Source organism: Perca fluviatilis, chromosome 7, assembly GCF_010015445.1.
Source record: "Perca fluviatilis chromosome 7, GENO_Pfluv_1.0, whole genome shotgun sequence".
NCBI lineage: Eukaryota > Metazoa > Chordata > Actinopteri > Perciformes > Percidae > Perca > Perca fluviatilis.
Window position 1 is genome coordinate 33644694 of NC_053118.1, and position 19256 is coordinate 33663949.

The 19256-nt window shown below is 40.7% G+C and overlaps 1 protein-coding gene across 2 annotated transcripts in view; it reads left to right on the forward strand.

The window, feature by feature from the left end:
• bbs9 (Bardet-Biedl syndrome 9) overlaps positions 1 to 19256 on the forward strand; it is a 190189-nt gene that overhangs the window by 12053 nt on the left and 158880 nt on the right. For both annotated transcript variants that reach the window (XM_039806472.1, XM_039806473.1), the window contains exons 6-9: positions 3616 to 3790; positions 9715 to 9799; positions 11162 to 11345; positions 17265 to 17394. In XM_039806472.1, coding sequence (XP_039662406.1) covers positions 3616 to 3790; positions 9715 to 9799; positions 11162 to 11345; positions 17265 to 17394 — 574 coding nt within the window. The remainder of the gene's footprint in view (positions 1 to 3615; positions 3791 to 9714; positions 9800 to 11161; positions 11346 to 17264; positions 17395 to 19256) is intronic.

A 19256-nucleotide genomic window follows, 5' to 3' on the forward strand; every position in this document is an offset into this window, starting at 1 on the left:
ACCAGCTAAGGTAGACAATGCTGCTAAATCACAGAACTTGGTGCAAGCAAAACCCACATCAAGATATTTCAAACACAAATTCAAACTTTAGGTTTTAATAAACCAGGTTGCTCCCTTGGACACTAATAATTTCCTTTTTGCTGTATTAATAACCAGACCAAAAAGCAACACCATACTAAAAAGATTAGTACCTGACAAAGTAAAAATTCAGTAAAGTAGAAGTTCGGGACCTAACGGTAAAAATGCTGTAAAAGCGACAAATTACAGATTGAATTTCGGTTGCCAAATTTTAAATTTTCACTCTGCATGTAATTAATTGATGTTGCATTGATGTTGACTTTGATTTTAATTCACTATCATCACTTAACTGCACTGCTGCTGCCGATTGCAGACCCTCTTCATGGTTTAACTCAACTAAATATCATGAAAAACAACGCTGAAAAATGGTCAATTACCTCATACCCTTTCCTGCTTCCTGTCCTACAAGCTTCTTATGAGCATGTTCTTGTGATGATCTTTTAAACAATCTTCGTTTCCTTTTTTCGAATGTGATAGATGCACATTTTATATAACCTCATGGATACAGGTGTGTGTGTGTGTGTGTGTGTGTGTGTGTGTGTGTGTGTGTGTGTGTGTGTGTGTGTGTGTGTGTGTGTGTGTGTGTGTGTGTGTGTGTGTGTGTGTGTGTGTGTGTGTGTGTGTGTGTGTGTGTGTGTGTGCTCTTACACGTGAGTGTGTAGGTCTATAATAGCAGCCATTTAGCAGTGCTGTAGGCGCTGTAATAGCAGCTCTGTACTAATACTTCTCTAATAGCTGGGCTGCCTTTGGGGTTTGGGTCATATTCAGGCCACACACACACACACACACACACACACACACACACACACACACACACACGCACGCACGCCTGGACTGGCCTTTTTAAGCTTTGGTCAGACGCATATAGATATACAATACACGCATAATCACACACAGGGACACATGTACACTACAAAATAAATTGGCACACAAGTGTGCTTGGACACACATCCACATGTAACCACACACTCTCTCTGTCTCACACACGCACTCTCTCTCACTCACACACAGACAGACGGAGGCGAGGCTCTGCCCACTGCAGTGTGCGGCCAGCCTCTGTGCTTTGTTGGCTGCTCTGTGTGCTTGTTCAACATGTCTTATTAATGATACTAATACTGGCCCGTTTCCTCCACTGTGTCTGAGCGGCGTCGCTCTTATACAGGGCTCTTTGACACGTAATACCTGGGCGTGTGAAATTACACGTGCACAGTTACTATTATGGCACAGTCTGGCTCTCATTTTCATAACGCAGCCCTTTTCTTATTATTGATGATCCAGCACTGTGTCAGGCTGTCTGAGTGGGTGGTGTTTTGACCCTAGCGCTGAAGGGTGTTTGTCTGGGAGGAATGTCCACTCCTCGGGTATCCAGCTGTTTTTGGAGTCCTGACAAAACAAAGCATGTTTTTATTAAATAAAAACATGCCAGAGTCACAAAATATGTTGTCATTTTAGATAAATTGCTGTTTATGGCAGCCTAAATCAGCTCCAAGTAAAGTTGCTTTTAGCAATTAAAGTATGTACTTGTTTTACCCCCGTCTAAAATGAGAAGAATCTAAACCAGAGGACGATAAGAAGAAGCAAAGATCCGAATCATAATACACAACCCTAGTGCTTAGAGACTTTGTCAACACTACAATTGCCTGGAGCTTGTATACTTCCAGAGATTTTCCACATTAAGGACAAAGCACTTATTACTGGCCATCATGAACTTAAGACAATGCATTTGTTCTCCAAGAAACACTCTATCTGTGTGTCAAATTGGTTTTCCTGTTTTTAACAAAAGTAGCTGGTGCAGTAGACAAGACACACACGCACGCACGCGCACGCACGCACACACACACACACACACACACACACACACACACACACACACACACACACACACACACACACACACACACACACACACACTTACTCACCCACCCAAGAATGTAAATCCACACATGCAGACATACACGCTCATGATCCTGCAGCATTTGCTGTTGGTTCATTTTCAGTATTAAGCACACCTCAGGGCGTGTCTGCAGTGTGAGAGACCTTGTCTTTCAGCATGTTAACGGCCACCCTAAACTCGACTCATCACTCAAACACACACACTCACTCACTGAAACACACACACACACACACACACACACACACACACACACACACACACACACACACACACACACACACACACACAAACACACAAACGTGAATAGGTGTGTAAGAGTGGGCAGCTTTTCTGTCTAAATTCTTGTGTGTGTGTGTGTGTGTGTGTGTGTGTGTGTGTGTGTGTGTGTGTGTGTGTGTGTGTGTGTGTGTGTGTGTGTGTGTGTGTGTGTGTGTTGTGTGTGTGTGTGTGTTGGGCTGTAGGTGGCTGTCTCCCTGACCTCTAGTTGATGGCAGTGTGAGTTTTAATAGCGCGTTGAGGCCTAATTATAGTTCTCTGGTCACACAGCCACACTGCTTTATGACCGTGTGTGTTGCTGTGTGTTTGTGTGTGTTAGGGCTTAGTATGTCCTACAGCAGGCCTTTCCTAACAAACACACACTCTTGTACACATTCATACCCAGGGCCAGGTGCGTGGAGGTGTTAATGGAGATATCAGATTCAGCCAGAGGGAGAAACACACCTCATAGCACAACACGACATCACGGCTGAAATGAAACAGAAGCCATGAATGTCTTCCAGGATCATTGTTCAGAGCCGTTATAAAACACAATATGTAACCCCCAAAAATGCAAGGCTTTTTAGCGAATGGTGATTCCGAAAAGAAACTTAGCTGTCTTGCATACAGTGTCTCAGAAAAAAGTAAAGCCAAGTGTTGGGCGTGCTGGTCTTACAGGGAGGTGTGTTCAGGTGAAGTCTTGGTGTATTGCTATCTTGAGGCAGTGGAGAGTGAACGCGCGATTGACCAACAAAAACCTGGTCTAAAGTCAATAGCGCAGCATTTCATTGTTATTTTAACAGCAAATTAGTAAAATGCGCCTAGGCTTACGCACAGCGCGCGCACCCTATGCTTGTTACACACACACACAGGGAGGCGCAGCAGCACACAAACATGCAGAAGATTACAAATAAAAATATTACGGTGCAAATCCTCCATCATAATAGCAATGCGCCAAGGTCCAAACGGGCCTGGCTTTTAAAGGGAATGGGAGATGACACACTGATTGGTTTATTGCATGTTACACCCAAAACACACCTATGAATTAATGAAGACACAAAGTACAACCCTTTTTTTCCACCGTCAAACTATCAAAAGTGGATTTGGACACACCCTAAATGCACCTGCGCCATGCGCTTGGATCGTTAAAATAGGGCCCATGTACTCCAAGAAATAAATGTGCACTTTGATGTCTTTTGCACAACAAAAGTTGATTTTCCACAGTTGGTGCAACACCACAGCAACAAGCCACATTGTACATAGAAGATGTAAATTCTATATTGTACATTCTTCAACATATCATAAACACCAACCGTATGTGAGTGCTTACCAAGTGATTTTGGTCTTTATTAGATGGGAGTGACTGACGTTTCTTCCACCCCTCTCAGGTCACCACTCCCTGTGTATCCAGTCTATGGACGGGATGCTGATGTTCTTTGAGCAGGACAGCTACACTTTTGGCAGGTTCCTGCCTGGTTTCCTGCTTCCCGGCCCATTGGTCTACAACTCCAGAACAGACAGCTTCCTCACCGTTTCCTCGGCACGCCAGCTGGAGAGCTACAAGTAGGTTTTTGGATAAAGCCTCCTTAATATTGTTTGCTTTAATGCTTAATTTATGATGTTCGTCTGTAATGATCTAATGCTGGTCAGCTATACTCCCCTTCTCTGATCCTATCCAGACACTAATATAACAGGTACAAAATAACACATTACTTATCGGGGTGGAAATATATTTTAGGAACATTTCATAACATCCAAAACCACTCTAGTCTCGCCAAGAAACGTTCAGCCAGATCATTGTAACACACACAGTCAGTTCCCTAAAGAACTGCTTTATTTTCTAGGATATATTGAACTTGTTTGAATTATTTGTTATGCAGTGTTGCAATGAAATAATTGATTTGCTTTCGCTAAATTATTGCTAAAATGAAAAGAAAGCATATCATAAATTGCTTTTAAAGTAATAAAAGAGCAAAGTAAAACATATGTATTTTAGAGATTGAGGTTGGTTAACACAAATGTCCCCAAATGACTTCAAAAGTTTTAGTCTGTAAGCTGTAGCAGCTACGAAGTTATCTGAGGATACCTGGTATTTCCACTGTCTTCAGTTTCAGCTGCTGATGGTTAGTGAGCGGCGCTGAACCATCTTAAAGGCATCTGATCTCACTGCAGATCTCGGCTGGATGGACCAAAGCAGATACACACACACACACACACACACACACAGTTTGATTGGAAAGTACCTCCCTTTAATGTGAGCACATGCACACTGCCTATTTCCCTCTGGCACAGGCACGGAGAGCTAACAGAAGTCTCACAGGCTGAGTGGGTGTACGGTATGCGTGTCTGTAGTTTTCTCTCCCAGCTGTTTGTTATCTGGATGCCCCCCACCAGTATCAAGAGATTCTCCAGACTAGTTATCACCGTGGAAACACTGACTTCACTACTCTCCCTGGACACACAGCCCTTTGATGCATATTCTGTAAATTACATATAGCAGACACTGAGTACCTTTTTTAAATACGCAACAACACTGCATTACTTATAGCAATAAGCTTGTATTTACATTACAGTGTGAAGTGTATACACCCCGAACTAACATACCATCTCTGGTTTAAATGGATTCATTTAAAAGTAGCTCCTCTCTGTACCTTTTATGTTCACTTTGGAAGAAAAAAAAAAGTAGTTTGAAAGTAGTCTGGCCCAGCGGATGCACATTTCTGGGATAAGACTTGACATCCTCCCCTTTCACTATGTGAACTGCCTCCTAGTCTGAGATCTTTTTCTAGTTAAAGAGCCAGTTATCATTATGGAGTTTCCATGTTTTTTTAAGAGTTTGCTCAGACTAATACAAGTTAAAAAAAATAGCATTAATGCAGTAAGAAAGTGAAAATATCGAACAAGAATAGGCGTATTAGGTATAAATACATTTTATTTTCTTTATTTGAAAGTCCGCTTAGAAAAATTGTCGCCCTTCGAAAAATGTAGTTGATGACCCCTGGTTTAGAGAAATACAAGCCAGAGCGTTTTTTTTTTTCCCCCTATCCCAGAATACATTGGTGGTGTGACCAGACCTATCTAAGTACAAACTAGTCTTGTTAATCCTTTAATAATTCCTCTCTTCCTTACTTTAAACAGCATTGAAAAAAAACAGAGCAGAACATTTTATGGACACACAATAGCAGTGATGCACTCAGATGCGGCTAACTTTGGTGTTAAAGTCAATGAAGTTCCTGTAGATGCTCCACAATAAAAGCCTTTATTGTGAAACAATAGTGGTAAGAAGTGAATTAGCAGTAACCTAGCAAACAGATGCAGTCCCAATACAGCTCTAGGGAAGCATTAACAAATTGTGTTTCAACTGAAGTGCTTCATGATTGACTTGGAACTGATGGTTTGATGGCCCCTGGACTAAATGAAATAAGTAAGAACTCAGTAGCTTAAAGCATCGTAAGAGAAAGCTTAATATAACTCTGGGTTATTTTTAGATACAATTTAGACCAAAATTGTGATAATATATTCAGCTGACACTTCTCTCTTGGCTCTGGTTTAAGAGCTGATGTGACAGATTGAGATGCTCACGATATGTTTAATTTTCTGCTGCGGACTCGTGCATTGTATTTGAATGGCATAAAAAGGGATGGGAATCGACGAATGCTGTACATACGTATATTCTCTCATTTCATCTACACTGTCTTCAGACTCAGAGATAATAAAACGGTGCCTTGTTGCTAAAAACCTGTGTAGGCCCAATTTTTTTCACACAGAAAAATCAATAAGCGAATTTATAAAGAATCGGACGGATAAGCAGAATCAGTAATGACATTAGTATTAATAAAATCTTATCAATTCCCATCCCTAGGCATGAAGTCTTCAGTATTCAAGTCAACCCAAGTAAAAAAAAAAAAAAAACATCAGGGGAATTTATAATCTGTACAGCATACGACAACCTCTGTCCTTTTCAACCCTAAATATTCACCTTTCTTTGAAGTTTGCTCGAGATCATTCTTACGTCGTTCTTAAAGGCCAGGTACACGCATTCTCATTCTCTTAGCTCTTGTGATATCTAGCCATGCAGGTTCACATCTTAAGGGAAGTCTTGAAGAGAGAAATTTTTATTCAACCAGGTACTGATGTGTTATATTATATATATATATATATATATATATATACATACCATATCAGATGACGGGGTCAGGGCTTCACTGACTGTTATACATTTCATATCAGATGACTGGTCACACTGTTCTGCCTCGCTCAGTTTATTTAGCCTGTTGGACCGTCTCCTGCCCTGATGAATGAGAACTTGATTTGGTGTGTGTGTGTGTGTGTGTGTGTGTGTGTGTGTGTGTGTGTGTGTGTGTGTGTGTGTGTGTGTGTGTGTGTGTGTGTGTGTGTGTGTGTGTGTGTGTGTGTGTGTGTGTGTGTGTGTGTGTGTGTGTGTGTGTGTGTGTTGGCGTCAGCTTTGAGATTTTAGTTTGTGTTTACCCATGACACTGAGAGAGCATATGTAGTGTGTGTGTGTTTGTATAATTTGTGTGTGTGTGCCCATGTGTGCATGCGGTGTCTATGTATATGCTTGTATGATGTATATGTTTAAGGTAAATGAGTGTGTTTGTTTGTGGAGCTTTTCAGAGAGATCCTCTTTCATATAAATGAGAACACACTGTCAGGGCCTACCAAAACTTTGTCCATGCGTGTGAGCGCGCACACCATGTTCACCACAAACACTTTTAAATGGCAAAACAAAAAAACCTCTCCACGTTCCCAAGAGTTTGTCTATGCCAGTGGTCTGTGTGTGTCTGCGTCTTGTTCTCCGTCCTCATATGTTAGGCATGCAGGTGAATAATCAGATTTTTGTGGTTTTCCCATTTTTCTCGCACACACAGCGCTTTGTGTTATTTTTACCCTCTTTCATTATACTTAAATCAACATCCAACCAATTTCTGGTGGATTGAAGTGAACACACACAGTCTCTCACACACACACACACACACACACACACACACACACACACACACACACACACACACACACATGCATGTCCAGTTTTAATTCATTCATGCTGCCTCACATCCCATCATTAATAAGACATTTAAGTGAAGGCTGGAATAGCAATACCAAAACAGAATGAAAGAATACAGTTATTTTATGGTGTTGTTTTAGTATTATTAGGCTGAATTTAATCCATTCACTCATGCAGGAGTGGGTCTGTCGATCCGTTGAGTGTTGCTTTAAAAGCTTAAAACCGCTGACATGTTTAATTTATATTTTAGTCCATTTTCTTCCCCGGGAAATCCACGGTATGATGAAAAGGTTTCTTTAGTGGCAGTCATCCATAACGCAGCTTGTTAGTCTGCTCGCCGTTTCGCATAGAAGCTCAGCAGGTACCGCTTCTGTACTGGTAAGAGTTGAAAACTATAAATGTTGCATTGCAAAAATCTAAGTTTAAAACTGATATTTGCTGTTTTTATGCACAATTTATTGAGGAATTAGTGTTACTTTTTTTAGGGTCACATAATTTGATTTATTAGGGTATAAAACTGAGATGTTGTTTTAGGCAATGGGATGGCAGCAATGGGACAATTTCTTCCTCTATACAAAACATTTAAAATTAATAAACAAAGGTAAGGAAGAAAAAGTCTTTATAAAATACCAATGCAAACTTGATAGCGCTTGGAATTTATTTGACATTTATCTTGCTTCACTCTAAAAAAAAATATGATGAGTAATGGGGCCTTTGGGTGATTGAGTTGCCTGTGATGCATTCAGAACCAAAGCTGTGTCCCAATTCCATTTTACATACTAACTCTAAACAGGTTTGAGTTAGTACATTCACACTGAATGCATCAAAAAACACAACTGTCAATATGCTAACATGCTTATAAGGCCAATGCTAACATGCTGACATTTAGCAGGTAATTATAATCATCCTAATTTACTGTGTTAGTATGCTAACATTTGCTTATTCACACTGAACACAGAGTACAGCTGAGGCTGATGGGAATTGTATTCATTTTGCAGGTATTTGGTCTGGCAGTATTGGACATTTTAAAAGTTTTACCTGATGATGGCCGTAGATGAAAAGTAACGAGATCGCCAAAGTTATTACAATTAATCCTGAGGGGGACATGAATGTCTGCACCAGATTTCATAGCAATCCATGTAATAGTTGTTGAGCTATTTCAGTCTGAAAGTCATTGACCAACCAACAGACATTGCCTTCCCTAGAGCCGCTGCACCATATTTACCTTCATAAAAAACTAACTACAGAAACAATGCTATTCCTGTAAAGTACAGTGTATAGTGTTGTTGTATTGTTTACTAACCAATAAGGCAAACCTTTCAAAAAACAGCAATTTTACTTACATTAACTGCTCAAGGGTTAAACATGAAAAACTTGAACCCTTATCATACTGAGTTCTTCAGTGAACACGTGCTGGTTTGTGGCGTCAGTTTGTCTAATTAGTTTTCTAACATCACCCAAGTATTGCTTAAACTGCTAAACAAAAAAATGCCAAAGGAGAAAATTGTGTCTCCTGATATAAAGATTGCTGCCAGCTTTGATTAACTGCAACACTGTATTACTGAGTGAGAGTGGATAAATCGGTTATTTAGCGGGCTGCAGTCCGGAGTCAGGCTGGGTCGGGGTTTGGACCTCTCCGTTCATACAGGTGTTCGAGGAGAAGGATAGATTCCCGCCAAGCCACTTTGACTGCCAGCTTCTTACTGGAAAACTCCTGATGCTGAAGATGCCAAAATCAACTGACCACAGATCAGTCTGGCCACTTTATCCTCAGCCAGTTGCTAACAGCTCGCTGATTAAAACTGATAGACCGCAGTTCCGGGGAACAGCAGGTCAGCCGCTTGTTGACTGAGCTGACAGAAGCTGTAAAAGTGAGAGAGGATATGAGACGCTAGCTGTGGATTTAGTTAATAATGGACATGTTATACAGTGTTTGACTTTATTTAAATGTGAATAAGTGATGTGTACTAGGATCTCTGCCCTGGCCTTAAAGATGGAATTTCACTCAGGAAAATAGCTGGTGATGTTGTGGTCTTGGGCTAGTGGTAAAAGAAGCAAAATTTGTAACCAGAGAGTCACTAATTTCAGTTTTTAGACTGACTGTGAAATATCTGGAAGGAATGGTTAAATGGGAAATGCTCTCTGCATAGTGCAAAGCTTCCTTAAGCAAGGCAGTTCACTTCCAGGTCTTCCCAAGCAAACCAATACAGACCTACTGAGTCAAAATGGACTGTTTCCAAGAATATTTAATCATAGCAGAGATAAACTTTGGATTCATTAAGTTGGATGCATATGGATTTAAAACTTTTACATGTCCGAAATAGCTTGGTATTTTTTGGCAGAAACTGTTCAGAAAGCAACTTGCATATAAAACGGTGGCCGGAAAACAACACCCTACTACTACGCCGTCCAGAGATTAAATATTATGGTAAGCAGCTGTCTGTGTCTCTCGGTCTCCCAGGTATGAGACTCTGGCAGTGGCTACAGAGGCAGAGAGTCGACAGGATCCTGATCTGCCCCTCAAGACTGGAGGCAAAAGGCTGACGGTGAGTCCTAAACACAGCAGCTACCAGAGATAAACTGACAACGTGTGTACGTAAGATCTAGGTCTGCCCCCTCTTAGTCGATTAGTCGACTGATCAGTCGTTTTAGTCTTAAACGACAAAGATTTCTTTAGTTGATTAGTCCCGTTTTGTGCATTTTTCATGCTAAATGACTTATTTCCAAGAAACGTAAGCACTAGATTTAAAGTTGCGCTTTTGCATGATTCTTTGTGGAGAAACTCAGTTTTACAGATCAAATTACTGAATTGTTGGGTCTTTGTAAATATAGCGTGTAGTCTAGACCTACTCTATCTGTAAAGTGTCCTGAGATAACTCTTGTTATGATTTGATACTATAAATAAAATTGAATTGAATTGAAATCGTTAGTCGACTAAGAATTTCTTTTAATCGAGGACAGCCCAATAAAGATTCTGTTGGTTTTTGACATTAATGCAGCTTTAACCTGAAATCTTTGGAATTTAGTTTTCCCGGGTCAAATTTAAACAATAGAGGAATCCATGTTTTGGATAGTTGTATCCTTTGTGACCTGGTTAGGTTAGGTTCCTAAAACCATGCTTAACAACATTAGCACAAACCAATATGTTAGTTTCAGCATGTTAAAGGTCCGACAAACATTAATGTGCATAACATACATAACATAACTGTGTTATTGGTTGTATGTGGGTAAGGTACAGTTAGTTGACAGCTTGTTCAAATTCAAATGCATTGGTATTCATCTTATATACAAGTTGTAGTATATACAGTTGAATAATATGTTCCAGGCAAGCCCCCGAGAGGCCTACTGTAAAGTGCAAGTTCAACTTCACATACTATAACAGATATTTAAATAATACAATAACTAAGAACTGCAAACAGCAGTTAGATTTAACGGTAAGATCTTCTGCAATATTGTATAAACAATCGGCAGCGAAACGGTAGAATGAAGAATGTAAAAGAAACTTGCGTACAAATGAAAGGCACCAGCACATTTACCCATAACCTTGAATCATATTGATCTTTATAATTAGTATGAAGGTATTGAATGTCAATTAGGAAAAATGTCCACACCTTTTAGTACTCTTGCCATTTTCCAGAGAGCACAAACACTTGAATTTTCCCACAGCACCACAAAAGCACAAGAGCCATGAATGCCAACATACACAGATCACTTGTCTTTATTCATAGAGCTTAAATGCATTTGTCCACATGTCTGCCTTTATACAATGGGAATACTTAACCAAAGAGATGGATTTCAGTGACTGCATAAACATTCTGTGAAGGGTACTCAGAGTATACATCATGCTTGTTGTTTTGAAATGGAAGAAAAGAGGTTAGCGTGCTGTAACTGTGTGTTTTCTCCTCCAGCCTGACTGGACGTTTGTCCTGGGAGAACAGGCCCTGGACCTCTGTGTGCCCTCCCTCTCCCACTACTCCTCCTTCATCTTCATTCTGGGTGAGAGGAACCTCTACTGTCTCCGGGACAGCGGCCAGATCCGCTTCATGAAGAAGCTGGAGTTCAACCCCAGCTCCTTTCTGCCCTACGCCTCAGGTAGACCACGACACTGAACCTTTAAAATATGGCTGAAGTAGTGCAGTGAGATAAACCTTATCTATAAAGGGATATTTCACCAGTCCTCATGTTCTTCTTTTGTCCAACAAGGCTTTTGTTTAGCTCTACTCCTGCACACCTGACCGGTTAAGGAATACAGATTGGCTGAGCAGTAGAAACAACAGGCCGGGCTCTTAACTGGATGTGTAGGAATGAAGATTGAACCGAAATTTATAAAACACAGAAATAGAAAGGGAAGGAAAACACAGGTTATAGAATTTTAAAGGGGAACTGAAATCCATCTTGTCTCTGTGTTTTGTTGTAAAATGAATCCTTTTGAGTCCAAATTCTTTTAGAATCTTAAAGGCAGTGATTAGTTTGGAGGCACAACGATTTAGTGTAAGCATCACTATTCAGAGAGAGAACGAGCTGAAAGGTCACGGGGCTTGTTCAATCATGCTCAAGTAGAGTGCTAACACTTATTAGACTTTAGCATTTGGCAGCTAATTGGGAATCATCAGAGATGAATTGGAATTGAAAATAAAAACTAGGCAAGAGAACTTGCTGTTCTTGAAGGATTTGGATACATGACCTTGCTTTGCAGAGAACTGAGCACAGCCACTGCGGGATTATAGTGTCAAATTTAGCCAATGCAGCACTGATGTTTTCAACCTGGAGTAAAGTAAAGGGCAAGCAACACACCGGTGCACCTGCACAACCAAACTACTCAGCATAAGTGAACAAATACACAGAAACAAAGTATTCTGTGCAGTGGCCCAGTGCCACACGACTGGCTGTGCAGGAAGCTGCTTTTGGCAGAACATGATGGAATTACTGGAGTAGCTCTGCTGCATGCATTAAAAGAAAAACTCAACAGACACTGTAGTACATAAACATATGGTGCAAGATGAATGGATTTCATAATAAATATATACTGTGTGTGTGTATAGATAGATAGATAGATAGATAGATAGATAGATAGATAGATAGAGAGGTATGATACATAATATATTGTTGATTTTCAAAGAAACTGATGGATACAATGCTCTTTTATGGTTTAGGCTTAAATAAAACTCCAAACACCAATAAACTCTTTAAATAAAGCTTAAAACAAGGCTGTGTTTCTCATGAAAAGTAACTGCAAATTGTGCAGATACACAGTTACGGTGTCGAAACATGATAACGATCACTGACTGAGAAGCCCAAAATGTGGCCAAAAGTTCATGTCCAAACTGCAGCAAAGACAAGACAAAGCGGGAAAGAAAATGCTTTCTTACTAACAGACACAGGTTCATGCAGTATCAGTTAATTTAGCCATGACGAATATGCACAGCACAACACAGCTACAGACCTGTAATGGGTTCCAGACTTGAACACCTCTCCCTGTCTACACCTCTGATAGGAGAAGAGAGGGATTATGTATAATGTGATAATTGTGCAGCTGTAGTAACTCAGTTTCATTGCATCTGGCTACTGCCTCCTATACACACAATGGATAAGATTTGATTTAGTCTGTTCTGATTATCCTACTGTGCCAACAGGTCTTGAGATGGTCTCCAGTTTAGACACTTCTCAGGAAAAAGTAGACGTGAGAACAAGCACAAACGTGCACACACACATGCATACTAACGCACAAATGCAGTTGTATTGTGATCTGCTTGGTCTACACCCCCGTCGATAAAGGAGGGTTACCCCTATTTTCCACCGGGCGCATCTGCGTTGCGTTCCGGAGGCGCCGCAGGTCTATTTTCACGCGAGCCGCGGGGCATTCGGACAGCCGGGCAGGAAGTGAAACAGCGAGAGTATCCAGTCAATTTAACAAAAAAAAAACGAGATAATCTGCGAGTTGGGGACAGCAAGACGCTCCGCTTCTGAGGCGCTCCCGGTGTCGAATGGCACGTGGCGGAGGACGGAACAAAACCGGAGCGCAGCACAGACGTGCCCAGTGGGAAAATGGGGGTTATTCTGGGTGACGTTCTAAAAGAACCTCTGTGATTAACCTAAAACCCATATGGATCCTTACATCTTCTTATTACTTCTATTTTTGACCGTATATTCTTGTGTTTCTTACTGATCTATGTGTTTCTGAGCAACCTTTGTCATTGGATACGGGTGCTAATAATTGCAATACATCAAGTTTTATCCAAAACCAGCATCACACTCTGTTTTTATGCTCACTTGATTTACCCTGGCATCTAGGGACTAAAACTTTAAAGTTGTTTATTTTTTGATACGGAAGAGAAGGAGGTATATGGTATAACCTTTCTGCGGCCTGATTCTTATCACCACATGCAAAACTAATTACCCAGATAAGGTTGGACCTCCAGAGTGATGCTTAAATACAGTAGAGTAAAAGTTGTGTGTCTAGCCTTTTTGAGCATGGAGCAATAAACAACCTTTTTATGAGCGTTCGTTACAGCAACAAAAATGTCTGGTTCAGTTTACGCAACAATGTACCATAGAACCATTCTTTGGAGAGTATTACACTTGATCTGGAATAGAGAGCTGACAGACGGAAAGAGAAAATTAAAGACTGATGTGAACGAAAGCAAAACATAGATTGGAGGAAGCATCCAGAAGGGGGGGATGGATGGAAATGGTCAAGAGCTGAAATGTTTTAAGTACTGTAATAAAGCTCTCAAAGTTCCCTTCACTATCTGGTCCAGACATTTTTCAGATTATTTCAATTATTCTTGGAAATTGGCTATAAATTCAATGCATGATGTGCCAGTGAAAAACAAAAGTACCTTTTATTGGGACAGACTCCTGTCAACAATCAAAACCCACAAAAATTCCCACATGGTTGGAAGACGGCAACCCCCTGGATCAGACTGCTGCTGCACTCCTCTGTGTCCATGTTTGATCTTCGGTTTATTGTTAACAGGCTGACATTTGATGCGACACTGTGACTGTCGGAGCTGCCGCTGACCATTCCGAAATTGTTCTTTTTATAGTGCAAGTGCATTTAGTGGATCTCCACACAACCCTTACTATTGAGAGTGTCGTGCAGAAGAGGATAGACAACAGTGATCTCCTGAGTGTTTCCTTACGCTTTCCTTCTGGCCTCCAGGCTCACAGCTGCCTCTGCTGGACCACTGCCCTCACTCTCCCGGTCTACCTCCCCCTGCCTTACTATTTCTTTCTCTGTCAGATAACTTTATTGGCTCGACAGTTAGCCAGAAAGTTCAGCTCGCATTGATTCAATCCACAATGATATGCCACATCTCTTGGTTTGGATAGGATTATCTGATCCCTACTTCTAGAAACTCTGTGCAAACCATGTACTATGGCCTCCACAGTCACTGTGAACACCTGTGGGAGATTTGAGAGTGAAGTCTAAACAGTGCTCTCCAACACCATGAGCAAAACACTAATTAAGGAAATATCTTTTGTAAGAATGGTTTGCATCCCTCAAGTAGGGGTTTTCCTTAAATTTGTCACTTATCTGTACATAACAATTTATAATTATTATGTAAAATTCTAATTCTAATGTAATTTCTAAAAGACTAAGATTAAATATGTTATACTCCTATTGTTTTATAAGATTATTATTATTAGGCATTCATTTGCCTTTATTGCACAGCATGTAGTAGAGATTCACAAAGGGAACATTGTGAGAGGGAATAAAAAGATGACTATAAAAGTTATTTATACTGCGCCTTTCATACAGGGGGTGTAGCTCAAAGTGCTTTACAATAAGGCAGAGAAATGAAAATAAATAAAGTGCAAATACTGCACTATAATACCAAGAAATCAAATGAATAACAACGATCGAGGCAGCGAATTGCATGCTAAGAACAATAGTATGTGTAAAAGATAAAATCAAAACAAAGAGAGTGAACAGTTGTTATTTTGTGTGACAGTTTGTATTTAAAAAAAACTGCAGCAGAGGATCGTAGAGAACGTGAAGAATTCTAAAATGCCAAAAAAAAAAAAATAAGAGTAATGTAGGCCAGTCCCAAACCATTAAGACTCTTGTGAATGAGTAAAATAACTTTGAAATCAATCCTCCCAGTGCAGGGTAGCTGCACTGACATCCATCAACTGTCCCTGGCTGCAGTCGAACCAGGGATGTTGCGGTTAGATGGTATGCGTCTTAGACAGCTTTTCTCCTTCAAGGAATGATAACAGACCCATTGGGGAGAGGAGAGAAGGACGAGAGTGATGAGGAAAAGGCAGAAAGACGGGAGAGGTTGAAAGGAAGAGTGAAACTTTGGGCAGATGGTCGTAAAATAAAAAAAATGGATTAAGGGGATGGGTAGAAAAGGCAGGCAGGAATAGAGAGGAAGTGCAGATACGTGAGGGAACAAGTGAGCTGGAGATGGAAGAGTAACAGAGGAAAGAATAGTTAAAAAGGGAGCTGATGTTTGGCTTGGAGATGACGGCAGAACGTACATTGGACCTTTCTAATTAGGTTGTAATTATAATGCTGATGCTGCGATAGAAGGTGTGTGTTTTGCTTTGATGTGGCACCAGCACACACTGTGTCATTTTGACCCCTGCGCTGTACCACCCTGCTGACCGCTGTTACTATATTATAACTGGTGTATTCAACTGTGCGTGAGTGACCTGTGTTTGTTTTGCGTGTGGTCGTCACCTCAGATCTCTCTAGGTGGTAACGTGGGATGGACTGTGTGTGTGTGTGTGTGTGTGTGTGTGTGTGTGTGTGTGTGTGTGTGTGTGTGTGTGTGTGTGTGTGTGTGTGTGTGTGTGTGTGTGTGTGTGTGTGTGTGTGTGTGTGTGTGCGTGTGTGTGCGCGTGTGTGTGATAAGTAGGAAAACATAAGTAGTGTTTATATTTAATGTTTGTAGCCATGAGTCACAGGAGAAAGTGTATATGTAACTTTAGTTTTATATACACCTATAAAAGCTGACCTTGTCTTAAAATGAAAGACCTAAATGACAATTCCATACACAGACCAGATGTGAGACGTAAAGAGATGATTTTTCTTTACAGGACGGTACAAGTTGTACGCTTCTTAAAGGGCAATGCCACCCACCACAGGAATGTGTTATTTCTGTGCTCTATAGTTGGATATGTGAATGTGCACCACTGTTTTCCAAAGCCAAAAATCAGAGACAAAACCAATGCATTTTTACTGCCATGAAACGGAGGTTGGATTTGTAGCCACGAGACGCTTAGTTGAGTCGTCAAAAGTGACGTTTATATTGTGGTACTTCTAATGGATATTGAGCAGACTTTAAACATCATTTGGTATTTTGTGATCAATCATTTGTCATTTCATGTCTTTAAATAAGATAGAACATGAGTCAGCGGAATAATTCCTTTTGGTTTATTTCAGCATATTGTCATACTAGTTGCTCAGCCTGCCCAATACGTACACATGCACACATGCAAAAGCTTGCTCTAACCTTGTGCCTGGGCATAATGATATTAAACCAATGAATGTAACACATGTAAGTGTAAGGAAAGGCAGCAAAGGGGGTGACAAAGCTTTGTATTGTCTGTAGCACAGCTTGATTTTTGATCCCAGTTGCATCACCAATTCAGTGGTCACGAGAATTAACTAAACTGTCCTGGGGCACACAAACATTGCTGTAGTCTACTTTAATCCTATTGGTTCTGTACAGCCCTGCTAAATTTGAATCCAGATTAACACGAGACATTAAACAACCAGGAAGGGCAGAGGTCATGAAAGCTCTCCGCTTTACTAATGGAGAGTCATAGAAATGGCTTTGAACTTCACATCAGCACCACATTGTTCTACCACAATGTAAGCCTGACGCTCCTGTACTCAAGGCTTTTTTTTCTTTCTTTTTTTTTAAACTATTGAGTTAATTGTAAATTATTCTCCTTAAGACAATTAAATACATGTAAAAAGTGTAATTAGGAAAATAATTTAACAGGAAGACTTTTTTTTATCACTATTTGATCCCCATTTTTTCTGGTCTTGTTTAGTGACAGATGGCACGACCAACCTGTTGCTAGGTAACCATACCAACATGCTGCTGGTTTACCAGGATGTGACTCTAAAGTGGGCGGCGCAGCTTCCCTTTGTGCCCGTGGCCATTCGCGTCGCCAACTTCCCGTGAGTATGTCGTCCAGCAAAACCCAACATCTGATGATACAGAAGGTTCTCAAATGTATCTCTGAGGAAACTGAGAGTTACTGACTGTCGCACTACAGTAGAACCAAGACTTTCATTAAGGACTCAATACGTTAAGTATTGTTAAATTATTAAGGATGTCATTAATAGAAAACTTTGGAATGGGAATTTACAAAAAAGATATCTCACCTCACAACTGTATAAAATGCCCATTTTAAAAGAACATTTCAGTGTGTGATATTTTAAACACACACACACACACACACACACACACACACACACACACACACACACACACACACACACACACACACACACACACATCAGCTTGTGAAATCCAGTGTGTGACTTTTAACAGGAAATGACCTGACAATGTCTTCCAGCTGGCCAATCAGAGCAGAGTAGGGAGGGGCCAGCTGTAGCCAATCATTTGGTTTTTCCAAAACAACTCCAATCAAACCCCAATTTGATACAATTACAATGCAAAACACAAACACGGATGAAAAATGTGTGTGTGTGTGTGTGTGTGTGTGTGTGTGTGTGTGTGTGTGTGTGTGTGTGTGTGTGTGTGTGTGTGTGTGTGTGTGTGTGTGTGTGTGTGTGTGTGTGTGTGTGTGTGTGTGTGTGTGTGTGTGTGTGTGTTAGATGCAGGAGATTGTGTGTGTCTGGGTAGCTGTTTGGTTTAGTTGAGGCTGTATTGTTTTATAGCACTTGATAGTAATCATCTTGTCCAGTATGTCGGTGGTAGGCTGCACAGAGTGTGGGAGAGGAACACACACACACCACACACACACACACACACACACACACACACACACACACACCAATACACACACAACAAACACTCCAACAACTCACTGTGAATATCTGTGATACATAGCCATGTTCCAGGAGTCTTTGCTTTATGTTTTTGGAGGCAGTATTGGATTTTATTACTTACTTAATTCTGCCAATTCCCAGGATTAAATGCTCAGGCTCTTTTTCCAAACTGTACTCACCAACTATAGGTCTTCACAAGTCCAAATTTGGACCCAATCTGAAACAGACCATCAGAAAATCAGATGCATAAATTAATCTTTCAAAATATAAAAAGATCTGTAGGGAAGTAGCATTAGACCCAATCCTGCAGCAGCACGATGAGATGTATATATGTGGCTAAGTGCAAATCTCATCTGGATTTTATCCAGATACAACACTAGAATGGGGTTTGTGTGTGTGGGGGGGGGTGTCAGCAGTTCAAGTGAAAGCTTTATGCCCCCATAGACACCCTCCGATGCAGGTGTGGATCTGGCCGCTGCTCTAGACATGAACCCCTGGCGTGTGTGTGTGTGTGTGTGTGTGTGTGTGTGTGTGTGTGTGTGTGTGTGTGTGTGTGTGTGTGTGTGTGTGTGTGTGTGTGTGTGTGTGTGTTGTGTGTGTGTGTGTGTGTGTGTGTGTGTTACCGCCTCACTGGACAGGAACTACAACACATCTGCAACCTTTTAACACACACAGAGTTGAAATGCATTATTGCTTCACACAGCATTTCCATCTTGTTCCATATCACAAACCAACACTGAACTTTGCATTAGAGATGTTCCGATACCAGTATCGGTAGGCTCTCGCCTCTGATACTGCCTAAAACGCTGGTATCGGGAAGTACTGGTGTTTATGCACCGATCTGATACCACGTAATAAAGCCCTAAAGAAAAGTAGTTTATTTATGTTCTTTTTCCGTTATAACTGACTGTCAAACTGGAGAATAAAAGAAAGTTCTGTGGCATTCATTGTTTGTGTTTGTTCATGTTTCACAAAGAGTTTAACCTGAGCCAGACCGACAACAAAGATAGAAATAATATCCCATC